The sequence below is a fragment of the Hetaerina americana genome, unplaced genomic scaffold, assembly GCF_022747635.1.
Source record: "Hetaerina americana unplaced genomic scaffold, ioHetAmer1.1.p SCAF_15, whole genome shotgun sequence".
NCBI lineage: Eukaryota > Metazoa > Arthropoda > Insecta > Odonata > Calopterygidae > Hetaerina > Hetaerina americana.
The window spans coordinates 4,291,905-4,313,224 of NW_027286625.1; the positions used below are offsets into that span (position 1 = coordinate 4,291,905).

Sequence of the window (21,320 nt, forward strand, 5' to 3'; positions counted from 1 at the left end):
TAATGGCGCCAACCTGATCATATTTTCGTTCTTCACGTGTCTCGTATATCAAAACAATGTCGCCCTCGTCGACGTCGAAGCGGTATGGACAATTCCGTGTTATCACGATTGGTAAAGAGTGATGCTATGCTTTGTTTTCCATGATGCTGATATAATTTATTGCTCAATTCGTGCATTTTACATGGTCGTAAATGAAATGGCACGACTCGTTAACTGTTTATTTCTCATATCATTTTTGGTGAGATATTTATTTGCCATGAGTCTTAATTGAAAGAACTTTTGTATAATTTGAATTAACTCATGGTTAATACCTTCAATTATAGGATTTACTTGCTGTGAGCTTGACTGTTCCTTTATTATCTGCCCACGTTAAATCCATGGGTGCCTCGCATGCACTCATAGGACTGTCTAGTTCAGTTTATGCAGTTTTGCAATTTTTTTGTGGACCGGTGGCAGTGAGTTTTAGTGAAATTTTTAAATTTTACATTCGATTCATATGATTTCATAATTCTGTACTACTTTTGTTTTAGGGAAGTTGGAGTGACATAATGGGTAGACAGACCATACTTTTGTTGTCTTTAATTTTCTGCTCGTTGAGTTATTTATCATTAGGCTTCGCTAGTCACATACTACCAATAATTTTTGTCCGTGTTATTTTAGGTAGGAATTTCCATGCTAGAAGTGCATTATTTTAAAAGTTTTATTGCTTGAATTTGCTGTCGTTAAATTTTTTGACGCATTCTTTTGCTCGTGTACGTATTTTAGGGATTTGCAAGCACACACAATCCTTGTGCAAGGCTATATTGTCAGATGTGATACCGTCTAAGGCCCAGACAGAGGTATTTGGACGTTATAATGCAATCTCGGGCCTTGGGTTCATCATTGGTCCTGTTATAGGTGGACATCTCGCGGAGTTACGCCATGGATTTTTTTATGTCTGTTGCATTACCTGCATCATCTTCTTGCTCAATTTCTGTAAGATTACTATTTTTATGTATTGAAAAATGAATACAATATATTAATAATTGCGAATAAATGTTAAAATGGTAGAAATATGCACAATATGGAATCTATTATGGTTACTAGTAGTATACTCAATTCAATTTATTGCCCTCGAGGAAAAATATAGTTGAACTATATTAACCAGCAACATTCAGTCGACTGTATTTGTCTCCGCAGAAACTGGTTTTGTCACTTTTAAGTTTTATCAAGTTAAATCGTGCTTGTCTTGTAATCGAAAGTTTGGAAACAATTGATGCTAAGCTGATGCAAGACTAATTTCAACTGCTGTTCTTCTTTGGGTGCCTTTTTTTAAGAATTCAGAATTAGTGGCATCACTGCTTTTTAAATAGCCTTTTTTGTGTTGATTGATAGATTGCCACCCCAAAGTATAAAAAAACCATTAAAATCTTGAAAACTCAAATTATATTATTGTTTTTATTTATGGAAATCCCAGCGGATATCGAAACACTGATTTATCTCCATTTTGTCCTAAAACTTCTTTTCCAGGTATTGCTATGATTTTTGTGCCCAAAAATACCAGCAATAACAAAAATGAAAGCCAAAGAAGAGACGAATCTCTCTCAGGAAACATTATGATGGCAGTAATCCACCTGCGTGGCCTTAATTGGTCATTATATTGGGATGCTTTTAGTCTCAAGTTGATGCTTGCTTTTAGTGTGTCAATGTTATTTTCTAACTATTCACTTTCTCTTCAAGAGCGGTTTGATTTGCCACCATCAGCAATTGGGTACACAATATCATTTCAGGTAAATTTTGCTGAAATCTCAGTCATTCTCTCACAATATTTTATAGAATTTAATATCGCATTTGTTTGTACGTATGCGGTACTAAGGCGGTTTTTCCAATATACCCTGGAATTCAAGCTGCCACACCTTTATAATGATGTTCAGAAATATGCTATTTAATATTACTGATCAAATTAAGGTGGTTTGTAATGTATGTTTTCAATGAGAAAAGAAGCTTTTAAGCAATGGCTTGACCGATGCTGAAGTACATGAATCAATTGTGCCCTCTCGCAAATCTAGGCATCACACTTCAATATCAATAATACAGAAAAAAGACTTAGCACAAAAGAAATACTATAAGCCATGTATCAAAGTTGTGCTGAACTCACATTTTTTACTTTTGAATAGAGATTGTATGCTCTATTCTAATGCACTTGGTCATGGAAAATAATTGTGATCCCTTTACACTGCCATCTATTTCTTATTTTCTTCTATCATGTACACTCTGAAATAATGATGCCTTTGTAGACTCAAAGTCAGTACATATCTGTCATATAACCCAGGCGTATACCTAAATTCATATTTGGAAGAGTTCCAGTCTAACATGTGATCTTGCCAATAATGTTTCTCATCCCTATTCAGATTTGTGTGGACTGAGAGGCTGTTTGTTTTCTGTCATATACATTTTTTATGGTTTAATTTTTCTTTCTTTCACATCCACCTTGGATTTAGAGTGTTTTTGAAAGAATAATTCAGAATAGGTGTCTTCTTTAGTGGAAAGGGATGAGGATTGAAGTAATTAACAAAAGATTGGGCATCCAACCTTCTTGGAATCCAAGCCATTAAATTTTAAGGGGATTCACAGGCTGCAGAGATGAAAAATGGTTCAGCCAAATACCATTTCTTAGAAAAAGATCGACTTGAACTTCCAGTAGAGTAGTAGAAATACAGGATGACAAATAATATATGAGATTTAAAAGTTTCCTAATTTTATTTTGGAGAAAAATTAAGGCATTGAAGGTTCATAATCTTAACTAATATCTCAAATAATTATAGGTTGGGATTCTTCCATTAGATACTAAATTGCCTTATTAGAATTCCATGCGTCATATAATTGCCCAAGTTCATGGTTTAGGCCAAACTAGAAACTATGACCTTTGGGTTAGCAGGTAGATGGATATCACCTGTTTAAACCATTTGGTAGTTATACCTGTACTTCTGTATTTTATGGTCTGAGCTTCTATCTTTTAAATTGTGTATGCTAATATCAAGATCATGATGCAGCCATTCCATAATAAAGTACTCAGTAAATCCATGTCACAGTTTTTCAAGAAATCCACCGCACATTTTCTCTCATTCCCCACATTTCAACTAATTTTGTTTAGACTGACTTCATGTATTTTAGTTTGGTGTTTAATTGTTTTACCATTTAGGATAGTCTATCATTTAAGACAGGATTTGAATGCCAACAATCTAACTGTTGATACAATAAACCACTCTTCAATTCTGTAAACTTTCTCCATTTAATCCAAAATGCCTATTCTTTTCCTCCCCACCTCACTTGCATAAAGTATTCCCCCTAATCACTCTTCAATGTTCCCTTTTGCTTCCAAATTCCATGTCTTTTTTGAGTTTCTCCCATCAACAATTGTCTTTTCACCCTGAATATGAAACTGTTGCCTAATGACTTTACTTTTGTTAAGTATTAGAATTAGATTTTTTAATAGATCTACAAATACTTAAAATATCAATTATAAATAAGAGTTAAAGAGAGCAAAACAATTTTTTCATCAACCCCACAAAAATATGAAAAAATAGAAGATTGGAGAGGAGTGGAATATATAATGCAGTAGATAATTTGATTTTTGAGGCAGGAAATTATGTTTATGTTAAGTTATAGACCAGAAAGGTATGAAACATTTAGTTTTAAAACTTAAGATTCAGACCATGCTGAAAATGAAGATGAAAAAGTTTTAGTCTTCCATCTGATATTAAGGTGTCTTTTAGTTCTGCTATGAACCTCATGAAGTCAATAGCATTAAAAATTCATGTAGGTGGCAAGGATTTTGAAATCCATGCTCTGGTGTTTTTTTCATAAGGGACACAAGTGGGTGTAGAGAATAATTACTTTTCCCTAATTCCAGGGATAATGTTGGTTTTTGTCAATCCATTTTCTGGGGCATATAACTGTGAACCTATGAGATTGTTCCTGGATAAAGTATGCCTACTGTAAAGGGTTTTGAACTAGTGGAGGGTGGTGGATGCAAGGATCCGCCGAGCATTTCTTTTGAATCACTAATCAACCTTCAATAAAGTAGGTACCCTCTCCATTTCTCCTCTCACCAATTAAAATTTGTGTCCCACTAATTGGCACTAACCAAGGGGGTGCCCAAGTGCCACTAAACAGGATTGTTACTTGCTCCAATGGTCAACTGTCCTGCAGAAATCTGTTTGGTCTCACTCTTCAATCTTAAATATTTTGTCTACCCTAACAAAAAAAACACAAAATCCTACTCTACAATAAGATCTAACTTTTGGGAAGGGATAGGAAGAGAAAAGAGTGAGGCAGAATTACAGGAGTAAGGGTGATTGTTCATGAGGATGGACAAGGGGGTAATGCATTCACCTATGTAAGATGAAGAGCGTTGATTGTATATCAGAAGATAGATGACATTTTTAGAAAGCCAATTAGCGTGGGAATGAGGTGGGGAGGCCGGAATCAAAATAGGTGCATATTTATATAAGGGGTTGTGGTAGTCCAGGGTTAGAGCGTTGGACTACTGACCAGAGGGCCCATGTTCGCTTCCCGGGCAAGCCTCTCTGAGCACCTGCAGCTCCACCCAAGCTATGTGATTTTTCGCGTAACAGATCTTCCTGGGAAACATAACCGTCACAGGGAAAGGAACTGGCCCCCCTACCCTGCTAATGTGTGAATTTCATACGCAATATAGGGCTTAGTACTGAGTGAACTCTACCATCACCTACCAAACCGGCCTTCGGGTTGATTACTGCATTTATGGTTTTAGTATTTTTTTAATTAGGATACTTATTTCTTTATCCTTGTGAATAATCAATAATCTACTAAATATTATCAGTGTAGGGATAGGCACAATTTAATTTCCTGTTGACTGCATAGATAACTTGCCGGTAACTTGAAATTCATTAGTTTCAAACAATGACACATCATGCATATTTCTCATAAAACATATATGAGGTTCATCTCTTGCAAAATGAATTAAGCAAGACAATTTCTATGGCATTTATTATTTTAGCAATACTTAACTGAAATAATATTTAGAACATAAGAAAACATTGAATATGTTATCTTACTTTCAGGACTATAGTACTATTCTCTATTTGGTCATGAAAAAGATTTCCTCTTATATTGATCATGAATCTGTTGACATAAATGCAAGTCGTGCTAAAATAATTTTTATGCCAACATGTGGAGGGACTTGAGAAATATCTCATTAAAAAATGTAGTGCAAGCATTATGAATTTTTGCACTTTTTAGCAAATACGAGTTGAGAAACTTTAAAATATGTGTATTAAAGTGCATAGACCTTTGTGCTGCGTGCACATTTTTTATTAGATGGAATGACTGCATCGGGAAGCATTGGGCAATATTTTCAAGAATTGTTAAAAGCACTGGTTAAGTAGGTACTCTTGTTCAGCACCTGGAACATAAGTATTGTTTAAAATACTAATGGATTTCAGAATTTATTTATCATTTTTAAGTTGCTTCACATTACATTTTTAATATAATGTAAATTATAGCATGATGGTATACATTTATCTAAGTTTGATACTGTATTAGTATTTTTAGTGTTGAATACTGATTATGAATATATATATATATATATATATATATATATATATATATATATATATATATATATATATATATATATATATATATATATAAGTTTGATACTGTATTAGTATTTTTAGTGTTGAGTACTGATTATGAAAAATATATATATATATATATTTCATAATCAGTATTCAACACTAAAAATACTAATACAGTATCAAACTTAGATAAATGTATACCATCATGCTATAATTTACATTATATTAAAAATGTAATGTGAAGCAACTTAAAAAGGATAAATAAATTCTTAAATCCATTAGTATTTTAAACAATATTTATGTTCCAGGTGCTGAACAAGAGTACATAGAGAGTACAAGAGTATATATATATATACAAGAGTATATATATATATATATATACAAGAGTATATATATATATATATATATATATATATATATATATATATTGTGTTTTTGCAACACCAGTTAGCTGCCATTTCTGCTGTATATTGAGAAATTGCATCAATAAAAACAATCAGTTCAAGATATTTATAGGATAGATACTCAACATAATCAAACATTGATTGCTTAGTCTATATGTATTTCATGAAATACCTCGTTTTCCTTTAAAGAATTAGTTTTTTTGTATCAAACCCAAATGCACTTGCCAATTTCTATGAATACCAATAACTTCTTATTTGATCCCAATCTTGTGTTGGAAATAAAATGAGAAAGTAACTGAATGAAGTGTTGGACATGGAAATGTTTATGACAAAACCATGTGACAAGTGCACCTTTACAACTTTTCAGAGTATTCTTGGTGCTGTATCTGGTTTTGGTGCTGGAGCTGTGTACAGAATGTATGATGAAGGACCTGCAAAGCTCACTCAACATGGATTCATTGTACTTGCTGTTTCATTCTCTCTCATTGTTTTTTGTTCATCACTGTGGCTGTTCATGCTGGCCCTAGCACCATTGGTCATCTCAACTTCCATACTGCGCACTTCCCTGTCCCAGTGGTCCCTGGAACAGGCCCCCCCTGACCAAAAAGTGAGTAATTTGAATTTGCTTTGCATAAAAACATCAAGTACTCAACCATGATGCGTAGGAGCATAGTGTAGAATCCAGCAGTTTTATGGTGCCAGTAAAACTGCTTTGTGCTGATATTTTTGGAAACTTTTTTTAAATTTTCCTCGGGTGATACTTGGGAAGGTTTCGGATATTTATTTACCCATTAACGCCATGCAATTGGTGTAGCAACTGTTACTAATAAATTGTTTTGGAAAAGTATTTTAACCATTACTTTCTGTGTGGCTATGAAATTTTCCCAAATCTGATATAACTAAGATGGTTGGCTTACTAATAAAAGTATGAGTTTATTTTATTGAGGTGAGATGTTAACTATGTATTAATAAATATGATGAATCTGATAAGTTATTATATGCATATGTTGGTGGCACTCTGCTCATTAATGTTATATGCTGCCAGTTCTATGTGAATTTACTATTATATTTTGAATCCATGCATATTATAAATATTTACCTTATTACAAAATTATAATTGAAGGTAAAGTTTAAAGGGTAAGTGAAATTTGAAGATGAAGGAAATTTGGGACATGGATGAATTTGTTGGGTTTCATATTCCATTTGTTTATTATGACTGATCATTATTGTGTCATATTTGTACCCTTGTCTTGGGAACCACCTTAAATTTATTATGAAGTTTAATCAATGCTTGATTGCTCATTCATGTTATCAGTTCTGTTTCATGGAAATAATAAGAAACACAATATTCTTTCGAAAGTGATAGTGATGAGAAAGATGTAGATGAAGTGAAAATGAGTTTTTATGATTGTAAAATATTGCTAAAAAATTGTTTTGTTGATGATTTAGTCTTTTTTGTATCAATTACCCAAGTGAAGTAATACATTGTGGTAAAACCTCAATCATTTGAAACTCTGTACAACTGACCACGCAGCAATTAAATTTAAATTCACGAAAAAAATTACATCCTGGTAACCTCTCTCACTACAAAGCCTCCGTGGAGAAAAGTCTAAATGTGGACTACAAAATGAAATTCAAATCCTTGTTACAACATTTTTACAAAAATGGTTGTTGACAATCACTTTTATTCAAATAATTCAATGTGATACTGTCATTGCTACAGCACAGAATGGTTGACATGTGGAATTCACTCTCTCTCTCTCTTCCTTTCCATCACCAAGCCTGTGTATTTTCAAAGAGGAGCAGATTTCTTCTCATCCATGCCTAATGGATGGCACCAAGCCATCCATGCCTGGTATGGGAAGCAGTCTCTTCAGCTAAACAGAAAAACTTTTTCAGTGTAAAATTTGATGGTGAATTTTCGGAAATAGTTGAATGAGAGAATATATCATTTTCCCTCTAATCATTCCTATAGACATTCGTACTGCAAATTGACAGCTTTTTATAAATTGCCATTGTTCATTTTCTTCTGGGGTTCTGCCAGGGACAAGTGGTTAGGTAGCATATCTTGGTATGTTGGTGAATCCAACCAATTTTTTTAAATTAAAAGTTTTACTCCAATTTGTTAAAAGTATGAAAGCTATGTAAAAAATAATTAAAAAAAAAAAGAAAATATTGATTGCAACCTTCATTTTGATTTGTGAGAAAAAGTGGTCTGAGACCAGCAGGCTGTGGTCATACTACATAGGACAGTATTCGTGGGTGGTGGCAAGTGGAGTTATTTGTGCTACCTTCACAAAAACCATCATAGAGGGTGCATACCAAGCGATTTAGAGTCACCAGGCCAAAAATATAGCAAGTGTTAGTTAACTTGCTAGGGTGCATGTCGTCAGGGTTACCCAAATGTAAAAATTTTATTAATAAATTTTTATCCATTACTTCCAATTCATTAAGGTCATTGAAATTATGCATTTTGGTCTATTGCATCATAATTATCATCTGGTAGTCTGCTGTTCAAGGTAGGTTTTGGTTGGACACAGATTTAACTCACTACATTTCCCTGCTCCACCCAGCAAGGAGCAACCTTGCACCCAATACTACAATTAAACCCCTCTGCAATTCTGCATACATTCTATCCCGCTTCATTCCGATCAATATCTCTATCCTTTTCCTTACCCTTACTCACTTGTCTAATGTTCTCCCCTCTACATTGCAATCTTCTTCAAAATTCCATCATCATTCAAAATGTTCTACATCTAATTTTTTTCTTGTCTCCAGTGTATTTCTCCCAACAGTGCTCTCTCTTCCCCCATCAAGACCAGTACTTCATTTTCTTTTGCACCCATTTTACCTTACCCATCCTTCTCCCCACCTTTATCTCAAAAGGCTCTAATCTATGCCTGTCACCTTGCCTCATTGACCACTTATCTGTGCAGTAAAAAACATGCCATATGGAAAGTTTTCAGTCTTTTCTTAACATTCTTACTCAACTTCCCCGTCATCAACTCCCCCCTCCTTGTAAAAGCTTCTTTCCCAAATGTAGTTCTTTTTTTTATAGCCCTTCTATTTTGGCTATCATAATATGAGATTATCATAGATTAAGGATCTATGTTTGTTGTCTGCAAGTTACAACATAGTTATCCTTTCTCCTTGAATTCATCCACCTCCTCATATCTTTTCCTTTGATCCTGTGAAAGACCGTCTCAATATACATATTTAATATCATCGGCAATAATGAGCAACCCTACTTTACTCCTTTCTTTATTTTAGCTACTTCTCTACATTCACCAAATCTAATCACTGCTGTCTGGTCTCTATATAGAGGGTATATAAATTTTCTCTTGTTGTTGTTCATCCACTTTGTTTAGGGTACAGTGAATGATCCACTTTTACCTTTTGTATTTAACATATATATTGAAGAGGCTGTAGAGACAATGAAGGAGAAGACAAATGGTATCAATGGAAGAAAGATAAATCGAATTAGGTTTGCAGATGATATTGTGACCCTGGGAGAATCAATCAAAGATATGAAGAGTGCTCAAAACCCTGTCAACAGCTTTGAAATAATGGAAACTGAAAATAAATATGAAAAAAAATTTATAAGAAGATGGTTTCTAGAAAGAGGACAGAATCTCCTGTGAATTTAATGATAGGAATATCAAGGATGAGCCAAGTAGAAGAGTTCTGCTATCTTGGGAGTGTAATTACAAGAGACAACAGATGCATCTCCGTGGTGTAAAGAAGGATAGCCTAGGCGAAAATGTGAATTTATGAAAATAAAAAGAATATTTTAGGAAACAAATACATTAAAATTGAAAATTAGAAAATTCTTTACAAATATGTTTATATGGTGTACATTATTATATGAATGCAAAAATTGGACTTTGGGAAAGAGGGAAAAGGCTTGGTAGGAAGCAACGAAAATGTAGATTTGAAGAAGGATAACAAGAACAAGATGGATGGACAAGAAAAGCAACATAGAAATATTGAGAGAAATTAAAGAGAAAAGGAATCTAATAAAAGAGATGGATAAAAGGAAAATTAAATTTGTTGGACATGTTCTGAGACATAACAAGTTCCTGCTAAATATAATGGAGGAGAAAATAATAGGAAAAAAGGGAAGAGGAAAGTCAAGAAAAAAATTTATAGATGATAGAAAAAGTGCTATGAGAGTGGTAGTGTACAAAGAACTATAGCTTTGTGAAACATGATAAAAAGAAAACTGGAAATTCTTCTTGACAGAAAGCCTGGGAAAATTATCTATTTTTGAGAATTTTTTGAAACAACAATTGTTAGAAGTCATTTAATGCAAACAGGGAGCAAGAGAATAGCTGATAAATGGTGTGATTGTAGTTTGAAAAGTCTGTGCAAAGTCAGAGAGACGGCACCAATGGTGCATGTTGAAGTTGTTTTCAATTATTGGCACATTTTGGAGCAACTTACCTCTAGTTTTAGCCTGATTGGTCCATTTCTCCATGTTTAGCATTCGTTCAAACTGAGTGTGTGGAATTTTTCCAGAAAAATGAATGAAAAGAATTTAATGTGTTGATCAAAAATTATTTTATGAAAGGCAAATCACCTCTGGAGACTAAGGAGAAATGTGATAAACATTATGGTGAATCTCTTCCTTTAGTTAGAATGGTTTCAAAATTTTCACAATGGTAGTATAAGTAGAAGTAATGCTGAATGTTCTGATTGATAAAATCGATGATACAGTGATGGATGATAAAAAAATGAAAGTGCATGTGATTGCTAAAGCTACGGGCATCTTGACTTGAAAGGTTACATAATATTTTGCATCAACATTATGCCATGGAAAAACTACTAATAGTATTCTTTTGGCAAAAATGGTTGAAACAGTTTTTTTTCCTCAAAATATGACTCTGTTCATTAATTTTTTTTTTCCAGGGTTCTGTGCTCGGTGCTCAACATTCTTTGTCTGCACTCGCCCGAATGTCAGCTCCGTTTGTGGCTGGAATTACGCAGAGTGTCTGCGGTCCCAAGGGGCCTTCCTTAATTTCCCTGTTTTCATCCCTTTTGGGGATCGTAATTGCCTCGAGAGTCAGTGAAAGGGAAAGAGAAATGAACATACTGTCTTCAAGTACAAAGAAGCACAAAGATTGAGAATCATCTTATGCACATTTTGTGATAGGAAGGCTGTGGAAATAGTTGTTTGACATTAGCAGTATGATTATTATAAGATATTTTGTTTTAATATATGACTGAAATGATATATTTATCTGAGACTCATGTAATGTTTTGCCATATTTTTATTGAAATATTGTGGCATGGTGGGCTAGTAGGTAGAGAAAATGTGTCCATTTATGAAAAAACCCTTGGTTCAAATCTGGTTATGAACTTTTAACATTCCTGGCTTGTTGTATATGTCATATACTTCGTATATTTCACCTATCCTTTTTCCTCCCAACCTCGTTTGCCTAACATTCCTCCCTCTATCCCAGTCTTCAACATTCCATCACCAATCAGAATGATCTGCAACCAATTTTCCTGCCTCCTATATATTTCTTCCAAAAACCCCATATTATTCCCAATGATGCCCAAACTTCTTTTTTTCTTTTCCTCCCCATGTATTTTACTTGTCCCATTTTTCTCCAAACCCATATCTGAAAAGCCTCTACTCTATAACTGTCGAAATGCCTCAATGACCAAATTTCCATACTATGAAACTATTCTATATATCAAAGTAGTTACTAATATTTTTTAAATAGCTCCACCCAAAATTCATTGACAGAAAATATCACATGAATGGTATATGTTCCTTAAATAATATTTGGGGCAGGAGGGGAATTTGTGTCTCAGAGTGAGTATAGGTGCATGTCTATCATTCCTGGAACAGTGATGCATATTAATGAAATGATGCCAGTTGCATGTATTCTAAGTATTAGCACTATCAATTTGTCAATTAAATTAACCTTTTCCATGGCATGCCCACTTATACGAGTTTAGTCTATTTCTCTGCGTGAAGTCAAATTTTCTGTACTGTGGAAGGTGAGGTTTCCTTAATATAAGTGCCTTCAAAGAATGAAGAGGGAATAAAATAAGTCATTTTGATTCAGTTTTACATAATTGGCTATGAAGTAAACATTGGCTGAAAGGCAAAGGAAGAATGTTTCACATCACCAGAGGAGAGTGATTGACTGTTATTTGCTCCACTCAGGGTTCAATAAATACATAAATCTGTTGAAATAAAAGGGTTACTTTGTGATTAAATTCTGTGTGATTAAATCATGGCAATATTATTTTCATAAAATGTTTTCCTTGTATAAATAATGTTCATTTATTGATTAAATTCTATATAATTAACCAATGACCATATTATTCTAATTAATATTTCCCAAGTTATATTTATGTCCTAGGTAATTACTTTCCCCCAACTCATTTAGGTGGTTAGAAAGCATGACGAGTTACTTGTCACCAATCATATCACATTTGGTTTGAGTGTCGTGTAATAACTCATTAAACACTGTTTGATTATTTGCTATAACTTGAAATTGATGCTGTAATTTGAACGTACAAAAGCTTAATATATCGTATATTCCAAAGGGAGAAAATTCTTTTCCTGGATTCATAAGGGTAAAATATCAACTGATGATACAGGGTGGAGCAGAATGGACTCCCTAGTTTCAAAAAAAATCATGAAGAGCACGCAAGTAAATTAGCAGAACGGTAGTAGTGACGTTAGCTGAGGAAAACAATGTCATTTTTAGTAATTACCATGCAGTGGTCTGGTGAGCATCAAGGCTTTGTCACAGAAACATTCTTTAAAAACAATGATACTGTGGTGGCAATGCAGAGGGCTTTTCATAGGCGGTTTGGTTTGACTCATCATGACAGGGTTCCTGATACTAAAACCATTAGGAAATGGTTTACTTGTGTACTGGGAACAGGATCTGTACTTCCTAGAAAACCAGCTGGGTGACCTAAAAGTATGCGGACACCTGAAAATATCATGCAGTGAGAGCATCCATTGAACAGTCTCCATAGCACTCTGCTCGGAAACATGCTTCTGCTCTTAGAATATCGCCCAGAACGGTTTGGTGAATTTAACACTCAGACCTTCATTTACTTTGTACACCCATACAAGATGATGGTTGTTCAAGAATTGAGTTAGGAAGACAGGGTGAAATAGATGCTTGCAAGGCAATCTTAACCTCTGTGCAACCCAGCACTATTCTGTGGTCTAGCGATGAAGCGCATTTTCACCTCTCCGGCTCAGTAAATTAGCAACACTTTCGTTACTGGTTGACTGGCAACCCTCGCAAATTTCACTCAAGACCTCTTCATAGTCCCAAAGTGACAGTTTGGTGTGCTGTGTCCTCCATTGGCATTATTGGGCCTTACTTTTTTGTATCTTGATGTTCAACTATTACTGTGAACTCTGTGTGCTATTTTAAGATGCTAGAGAACTTTTTAGTCCCCAAAATGGAAGAGTATGGTGAGGAATATGACACACAAGGCTTTTGGTTTCAATTGGATGGTGCCACAGCTCATACCGCCCATTATTCATGCCAAATCCTGCAAGAACTATTTCCTGGCCGCCTGATCGCCTTACAAGGGGATGTTCCATGGGATGTTTCCCCATGCTCCCCAGATTTGAGCCCATGTGATTTTTTTCTTTGGGGATATCTCAAAGCTGAGGTTTACCAAGTTCGATCAAGGATCTTGGAAATTCTTAAGGAAGCAATTACAGATGTCATCGCTGGAATAACGCAAGATATGCTGAAAAGAGTTTTCGAAAACTTTTTTGAAAGACTCAACATGTGCATCGCTCACAAAGGTCATCACCTGGATGAAATAATTTCCCAAACCAAATGAAAACAAAACGACATTGGATGTAGTTTTCAGAAATAAAAATCTTTTTTAATTATCTCGGTTGATTTTTTTTTACAATTCACCCGTCAAATTAGGGAGTCCATTCGGCTCCACCCTGTACATCTATTATAGTGGGGACTGTGCATTCAGAGATTTAAAACTAAAATCTGTGTTAGTGAAGTTAAGAGAAGCTGACTTATCAATTAATTTTTAAGGGGGATTTCCCCAATAGAATCCAAAGATATTGCAATGCACTTATCAGCTGGCCCATGCAGAGGAGAACTCTTTTCTGGGTACAGGAGCATCAGCAAAGGTATAAAGGCTGAAGTAAGACGTGGAGCTGACAGAAATACTTCTCAATGGCATTCTATCCCTCTCTATTAGCACTGAAATAATTTGTATGGGTATTCGCAATATTCATGAGATTCATGAACGGAGGTGATTGAAACAACAGGACCTTTTTGTTCTCTCATTGGCCCCCTTCCCACATATCTCTCATATCTAATGATCTCTCATATCATTAATCTTCTAGTTCCTTGATTTCACAAGAGTTAAATTAATGACTGACCACCCCATCCCCTAAACCCAGCCTCTTGGCCACTATTTTGCCTTAGGTGTAATTGCTTCTTAAATCTCATTCTCTTCCTTCCTTCATTTTCTATGTACTGCAATCCCATTGTATGTTCTCTCAAGTATGCAGCAGCATGTGATGGGTGATGCAAAGATTATTATTTTTCTCCTAAAAGAGTTTTGTGTTCAAGTTTTTGAATGGCTTCCCAATGAGAGTTTAGGGAAGTCTTTGTATCACCAAATGGATACTAAAATGGAATGAGGCCTCTTTCTTGGCATGTCAGCCTCATATAATGGTTGAGGTTGTATCATCTGGTAAAAGTTTGCAGGGTAACTGAGTGTGCTGTGACCTCTTAATAAATATTATTCCAGAAGAATGGCACCATCCCAGCAAACAAAGTATGCATATTATTTCAGAAGTCCTCCAATTTACTTGAATTTAATGCTTTATTTACTTCTGTTTCCTGTCAAAACTTTTTTTATGAACTCTTATTGAACAATTTTTTATTGTAATAAAAATCAATGATCATTATAAACAACACTGATAGTGAGTAATCAAGAGTTTTAAGCTGCATGTTGGATGATGAGGTCCAATGGGAAGTTCATTGGACTGGACTGGAGGGCTTGAATTTGATCACCCTCAGCTTTAAACAACTTGTGTGATTTTTTGTGAAATTTTCCAAAGAAACCATAGGCGGCACAGGGAAAGAAACCGGCCCCATTACCCTGATATGTGTATTTCATACACTGTTGGGCTTAGTACTGAGTGATATCTACCAAACAAACCATCGGGTTGATAATGCATCTACATAATACCCCGCAAGCCACTGCGGGGGCGTGCATGACATGGTTCTTTCACGGTACAAATATCTTGCGAATCAAGAAAGAAATCCGAGAACAACTAACTATCTCGTACATGTTGATGATTTACAGGTATTCAAGTTGAAAAATTATAAAATAAGTTAAAAGTTGCTATTCCATACTGTAATATGCGTGTGATATAATCAGCCTTGTTAAAGGCTGATTAGCCTTGCCAGCCTCTCAATTGTGCAGCATGAAAAAAAAAGTTTGGCATGACGAGAGTCGATCTCAATTTTATGGAGTGAGTTATTTTTTCCGATAATTGAACGAACGTTTTAAGCACATTCGCGACGTGAATGAGTTAAAATAATTATGTCGTGAACTTCCAATCGCGCGTCATGCGAAACCGCATTGGGCATCTTTACATCGGATATAAATGCTCCTGGATTGCTAATAGGATGCATACGGACGATTTTTCGCGTTCGAATCGCGCTGCCAACGACGGAGTCAATCGAACGTCAAGAGAGAGTTTGCCGGCCAACCGTCCAGGCTCCGCTGCTGTCGACCGAGGCCGTCGTAGGACCTCGGTGCTGCTCGGTTCTCCTCGTCGCCGTCCGGGTAGCAGGCAGCATTCGAGGGGCAGGCAGTGTTGGGTTGTCGAGCAGCTGGGTTAGTGGCGGTTGGGGTGCTGAGTGGGAGCGGCACCTGAAGAACAGGGGCCCATAGTGGAAGGAAGGTAGTTTTTTTACACAGAAAGAGACATCGGCAGGATGGAAGGCTTCTTCCGATCGGCGGCTGGCTTGGCCCTGGGGGCTATTATCATCTTCGGTTTTGCAGTACCCAGAGGTGAGCCGGGAACGTCTTTTATAATCGTACTTAACTCTTATGAGCACCAACTCTCCCCCCCTCCCCACATATTCCCCCCTCCCGCGTCCGTGGGAATATCTTTTTTAATCTCTCCACGGCAGGTCCTCACGCTCTTTAAGTGAGCGTGTCCGATTCTACACAAGTCCCAGATTTCTTTTTGTCTCCAACGTCCCCGGAGAGAGCTGGTCTTGCATTATTATTTTTTTTTGGAACGCTCTTCCGGAGAGTGGTCCCCTTGTACCGTGAGGTTACGTAATTTCACCCCGCACCGAAAGAAATCGTTACACAAAATTTTCACATCTTCGCGGCGATGCGGTTGTGCTCGAGTTATTGTTTTCGCATCGGTTCCTCGCCGAAGAGCAGAAGAATATTGTTTCCGTGCGTGGGGGGAATGTACGAGAATGAGGCGATCGAAATATTGACGCACCGAATTTTTATTCCCATCCCTTCCCCTTCGAAATAGTCCCGAAATTTCTTATCGTTGTTAATCACAAACGGGTTCAACCCACGATATTGCCGTTCGGGAAATTATCTTTTTTAGTTTGCCTAGTTTGGCATTTTTTTTAATTACTCCGAAATGCGGAAAGGAATGAAAATTTGTTTTGCCGGTTCGATCGCCGCTTGGAGAGATCTCCACAAGGACTGCACGGTAAAATACATCGAAATATCCCCGCATATGAGGGAGAGTTTTTATTCTTCGACAAGCTGAGGGAAAATACAGCCGAAACTCATTCTCTATCCTCGTTCAATTAAGATTATATTGAACACTCACCATTGACAATTAAAAAAATATCGATTACGGCATGTTTTCGATAATTTTCGATGCCGTAGGCTTTCCGATCGCAAATATTACGTTGAAATCTAATAATTCACAAGACTCATAATCAGTGAGCATTAACGTTTGAGAATAATAAAATAAACAACTGCGGTAGGGTAGGGGAAGAATAGAGAGAGCATAACTCAGGAGAACGAAGAACTTTTTCCACTTTGCCATTCGGTACTTGTTTCAATCAATTCGCTCATAAGTTATCCTCATTTTCCGTACGAACATCTGCAGATATCTTAAGATTTGCGTGCGTCGAAAAACCACGCGGCACATGAAAAGCTATGCTCGCCGAGTGATTTGATGTTGGAAAGTGATTGAAAAAATGAATTTCCGAGCCGGATGGATGATTAGGATTTGGGACGAAATGAGGAGGTATTGAAATCAATCCTGCGAGCGTCCCAAGGATTTCTCCGCGAGGGACACCAATAGTTCCTCTCTAGCAATTGTCCAGAAGGGGACGGAAATAAAACGGAAGATAGGAAGGGAGAGCTAAGACTTGGATACACATGCATATACATGAACTGACCCTATTCTAACCCTGCAACCCCCCCCCCCACTCTCCTCTATCCCATCCCATCATACCCCGTCCCCTCCTCCACCACGACAACCAACCTCAACCCCAGTGGATGAACGTTAATCACGACTTTTATAAGGCTTCCCTTCGCAGAGGAGTCTCACGCGAATCGCGGAGGGAGGGGAGAATCCTTACCTTTCTCGGGCAGTACTGTTCCCCTCAGCTGTGGAGGGGTAAGGAACGTGGTAGTTGGAGAGAGGGGGAGAAGTGAGTGAGGTTTTGGAGAGAAGAGATCAATTTGTATAGATTTCTGGGCCTCGGGCCATCGGTGTGGGAGGGGTTTGGGGGGGAGGTGAGATTGCATGGGTGGGGGTGGGTGGCAGGACAAGGAGGACGGGGAGTTCGAAGAGGAAGAAAGGAAGGAAAAAAGAGAGGGGCACGAGAGAGTGTTTTAAGGGGTTTTCAGGGGATATAAGGGCACGAGGGGACTGTTCTGCCCCCGCCCCTCTTGCCCTCTGAAAAGTTTGGCAAGCATTGCTATCGGTTCAGGAGGCGGGCGATGTGCTTGGAGAATAGGAGCGAGCCAGGTTTGAAATCGGAGTGGAAGGATGGCGTTTGTCTGGGAGGGGGGGGGTCGCGGAGGGGCGCGGATAAAGGGACGTGAAGGTGAAGACTCGGACATGCACAGAAAGGGGGGGAATGGGTGGGAGGGATAGGGGAGAGGTGTGGGGGGGATTGATGCAGAGCGAAGAAAGAGTGTGGGGAGGGAGTTAGGCTGATGGGAGTTAGGGTACGGTGTGTGTGGGGGGTGGGACAGGAGGGAGATACGTAGAAGGGGTGCGAAGAATTTAGACGATCGAAGGGCGTTGCAGGGAGTTCACCTGAGGGGCGTCCTTTTGCCATACTCCCGACCCCTCCACACTCTCGAAAAACCTCCCCTTTCACTCCCCCCCTCCTTATTCTCCACCCCCATACACCCCACCTCCAGCCGTTCCTCTCCCCCCGTGCCCCAAAACGTGCGGACGAACTCTCTCTCCTTTCTCCCCTTTTCTTTCGTCCTTTCTCTCTCTCTCTACATCATCCTCCCTCTGTGTGCCCCTCTCCCGAACCGTCTCACCTGGAAGTCTGTTGGCTTCCATGCATCCGAATCGACGTCCGTGGATAAGCCCGAACGCCTCTTCCCCCCCCACTCCCCCGTATGCGAGTCCTTACGTAACGAAAACTCTTGAGCGAGAGAGAGAAAAAGAGGAGGAGGAGATGGAAACGGGGACGGCCGGGTCGACCGAACCAGAGGGTTCGTGGTGTTGACGACGACTGAGGGACGTCAGCGGATGACCGCAGTTCGACTCCCCCACGTCGAGTGACACGTCCAGTGGGTGATGTTCTCTCAAAGGGAGAGAGAAAAATCGAAAATGACAATGCTACCGAAACGAACGTCTCACGGCGCGCGTCATCGCCGTCAATTCCGTGCGGGGATTGGTTGTGGAGCGCAGTCCTCCCCTGTTTTCCTCCTCGTCTGATTCCACGAAACCCGTGGAGCTTTGAATTCGCTTTCCTCGCACATAACTCCTTCCTTCCTAGCGAGTACATCAAGCCCCTAAAAGGGTGCGAGAGAAACGACAGTTCGCCCTCGCAACGGAGGATTCTTCACGTGTGTTGCCTTCAGAGGATGGATGGGCATTACCCTTTTTTCAGGGGTGTTGTTGATTCATTCTGTAATGCGGTGTTTTTTTGATGGTGTCCAGGGAAGGGAGCGAGGCGAGATATCGACATGTTTCTCAACGACTAGGACGAGTACAGCGATGCGAGTGACGGGTCACCCCGTCCTCGAGGTCGAACGAAAGGATACCGCGCTTTTCGATGCCCAGGTGTGTGTGTGTGTGTGTGTGTCGGTGGAAAACGATGACCTCCTCCTTGTGTTCTTCACGGAGGGATGGGTGGGAGAGTAGGTGTTTGTTCTCGGTGTGGAATAGGTCGGAGGGAATTTCAATGTGTTTGGTTACACAGGAAAAATTGAATCGATAGTGTACTTAATTTTATTTTTTTCGGGCGGTTGAGTCGAAATTCTTACCCCTTGCGCCAAACGGGTTTTTGAATAAAAGTGAATTTCCGGCATCGGAAGACTAATTGGATCGATTGGATTACGGTTACATTTCCCAGAAATCTTTAGCTGCGGTAGGGACGCTTTTACGTGTATGGTTCCGTCAAAAGTGAGCGTGCGGGGTAACTTATTGGCCCTGGTATTGTATCAGCGGGCGAGGCAATAGAAAAAGATACGGGAGTTCACAAAGTGGCTCAAGGAAAATCATTTATGGCGACCCGAGCATAAAAACACGTACGAAAAGGTTAAGTTTTGTCTTGTCATCCCCCGCTATGCCTTGCCGCAGTGGCCATTTTTTCCCCCGAACGATCGTGGGCCCATCCACGGAAATTCCTTTCTCTTTTAAATTCTCATGAAGCTTCCTTTCCACCTTTCGTCGCTCCCGTTTGACCGAGTAGACGATAAAGGAGCAGCCAACAGCGGCCAAGACGAAGAGTGGGGTCATTAATTGCATGTATATCGGGGTCACATGAATTGGGGATAGGATGGGGCGACCGCCGCCGACGTCCTCGCCTCCCCTCCCTCCCCCACAAGGCGCCAGTCGCCATTGTTACAGACGTCGAACTTTCTCAAAAAAGAAAAGAAAGATGTCGAACCACAGTCTTAAAGCGACGATTTGTCTCATTGCGTCCGATCTGGGGGGTGAATCTCGTTCGTGGAGCCATTTATGCACTTCGTCTCCTTTGGTCGATAAAAATGTGTACACTGAGGCACGATACACTTCTGAAGCAGAAGTCGGCGCCAAAATCTTTATCGACTGACCTGATTTGGGGGCGTGTGATTTTCACTTTTTTTCACTAGAGAAACTTGGCACTACTTCAGGTTTTCTCATGTAGGATTGCTTATCAAGGATAGCGATTTGAACCAGGCGTGCTCGGTCTCGCTGTGTTACAATGACCTTATTCGAAGGGTTATACATTTTTCGAGTGATCGAAATTTGATCTAAATTTTGGCGTGGAAACTTGGAGCGGACTAGCTGAACCTTGAGTTACCGAAATGATACGTATATTTGTGACCGAATCCAACGTTTGACTAAGACGTAGATATGATTCGACTCTTCAATATTCCTTCGCATGGATATCTAATTATTGATTTAACAGTATGATAACAATTTTAATGAACCTATTTCCAAATTAAAAGAAAATGGTGGACAACATTTAAAGGAGTCTGTTGAACATTGATGGAGGAAGTGTTTGAAATGTGAACTTAAGGATCATAAAACTTATTCCCAAGTGCATTCCCATATCTATTGACGATATAATGAGACGGCTGACCACTTCTGGATGGTTATTACGCCACATTTCACTGAAGTACCGATCTATTGCCCTTAAATGAAATACCACACTGCGACATACTTATTTAAGACGTTCAACGGCTTGTTACCTACTTTAAAGCTAGACGTCATGATTTATTTTATGAAAATTCTGCAGGAATTTCCTCCATTAGGCTATTTAGAGGTCGTCAGTTCCTTTTATCCACTCAGGGTTGCAGGGTTCACGAAGCGAAATCGGGGTGAAGGAAAAAATCTCGTGCCGCTATTCCCGTGTAGAAGTGGGATTGATTACCCGCGCCTCCACTCAGTTACATTGGGTGGCAGTAGCCCCTCCCTGCATGTGACGAGTAAACGATCACCGAGTGAACTTCGTTAAGAGAGAGTTTTGAGGTTGAGTCCAAAAGAGTATCTAGACTTCCGACAGTTAATGATGATGACGTGTAAAACCCTTTATGAATCTCCCAACGGCCTTCTTGCTCACTCGTCAACTTAAAAGGAATCTCATCTTTCCTCATCCAAGAAGACTAGTGA

The 21,320-nt window shown here is 38.6% G+C and overlaps 2 protein-coding genes across 2 annotated transcripts in view; both read left to right on the forward strand.

Moving 5' to 3' along the window:
• Positions 1 to 92: 92 nt before the first annotated feature.
• On the forward strand, positions 93 to 12,328 carry LOC139686835 (major facilitator superfamily domain-containing protein 9-like). The gene is made up of 7 exons (XM_071583911.1): positions 93 to 238; positions 324 to 455; positions 531 to 660; positions 766 to 975; positions 1,510 to 1,769; positions 6,372 to 6,611; positions 10,913 to 12,328. Exons 1-7 carry the CDS (start codon positions 122 to 124, stop codon positions 11,126 to 11,128), a joined length of 1,305 nt encoding a protein of 434 aa, XP_071440012.1. The 5' UTR covers positions 93 to 121; the 3' UTR covers positions 11,129 to 12,328.
• A 3,505-nt stretch (positions 12,329 to 15,833) lies between these two features.
• The window catches only part of LOC139686758 (UPAR/Ly6 domain-containing protein crok-like), a 180,965-nt gene continuing 175,478 nt past the window's right edge, over positions 15,834 to 21,320 (forward strand). Inside the window, exon 1 of the mRNA XM_071583793.1 lies at positions 15,834 to 16,054. Coding sequence (XP_071439894.1) covers positions 15,979 to 16,054 — 76 coding nt within the window. The 5' untranslated portion in view covers positions 15,834 to 15,978. The remainder of the gene's footprint in view (positions 16,055 to 21,320) is intronic.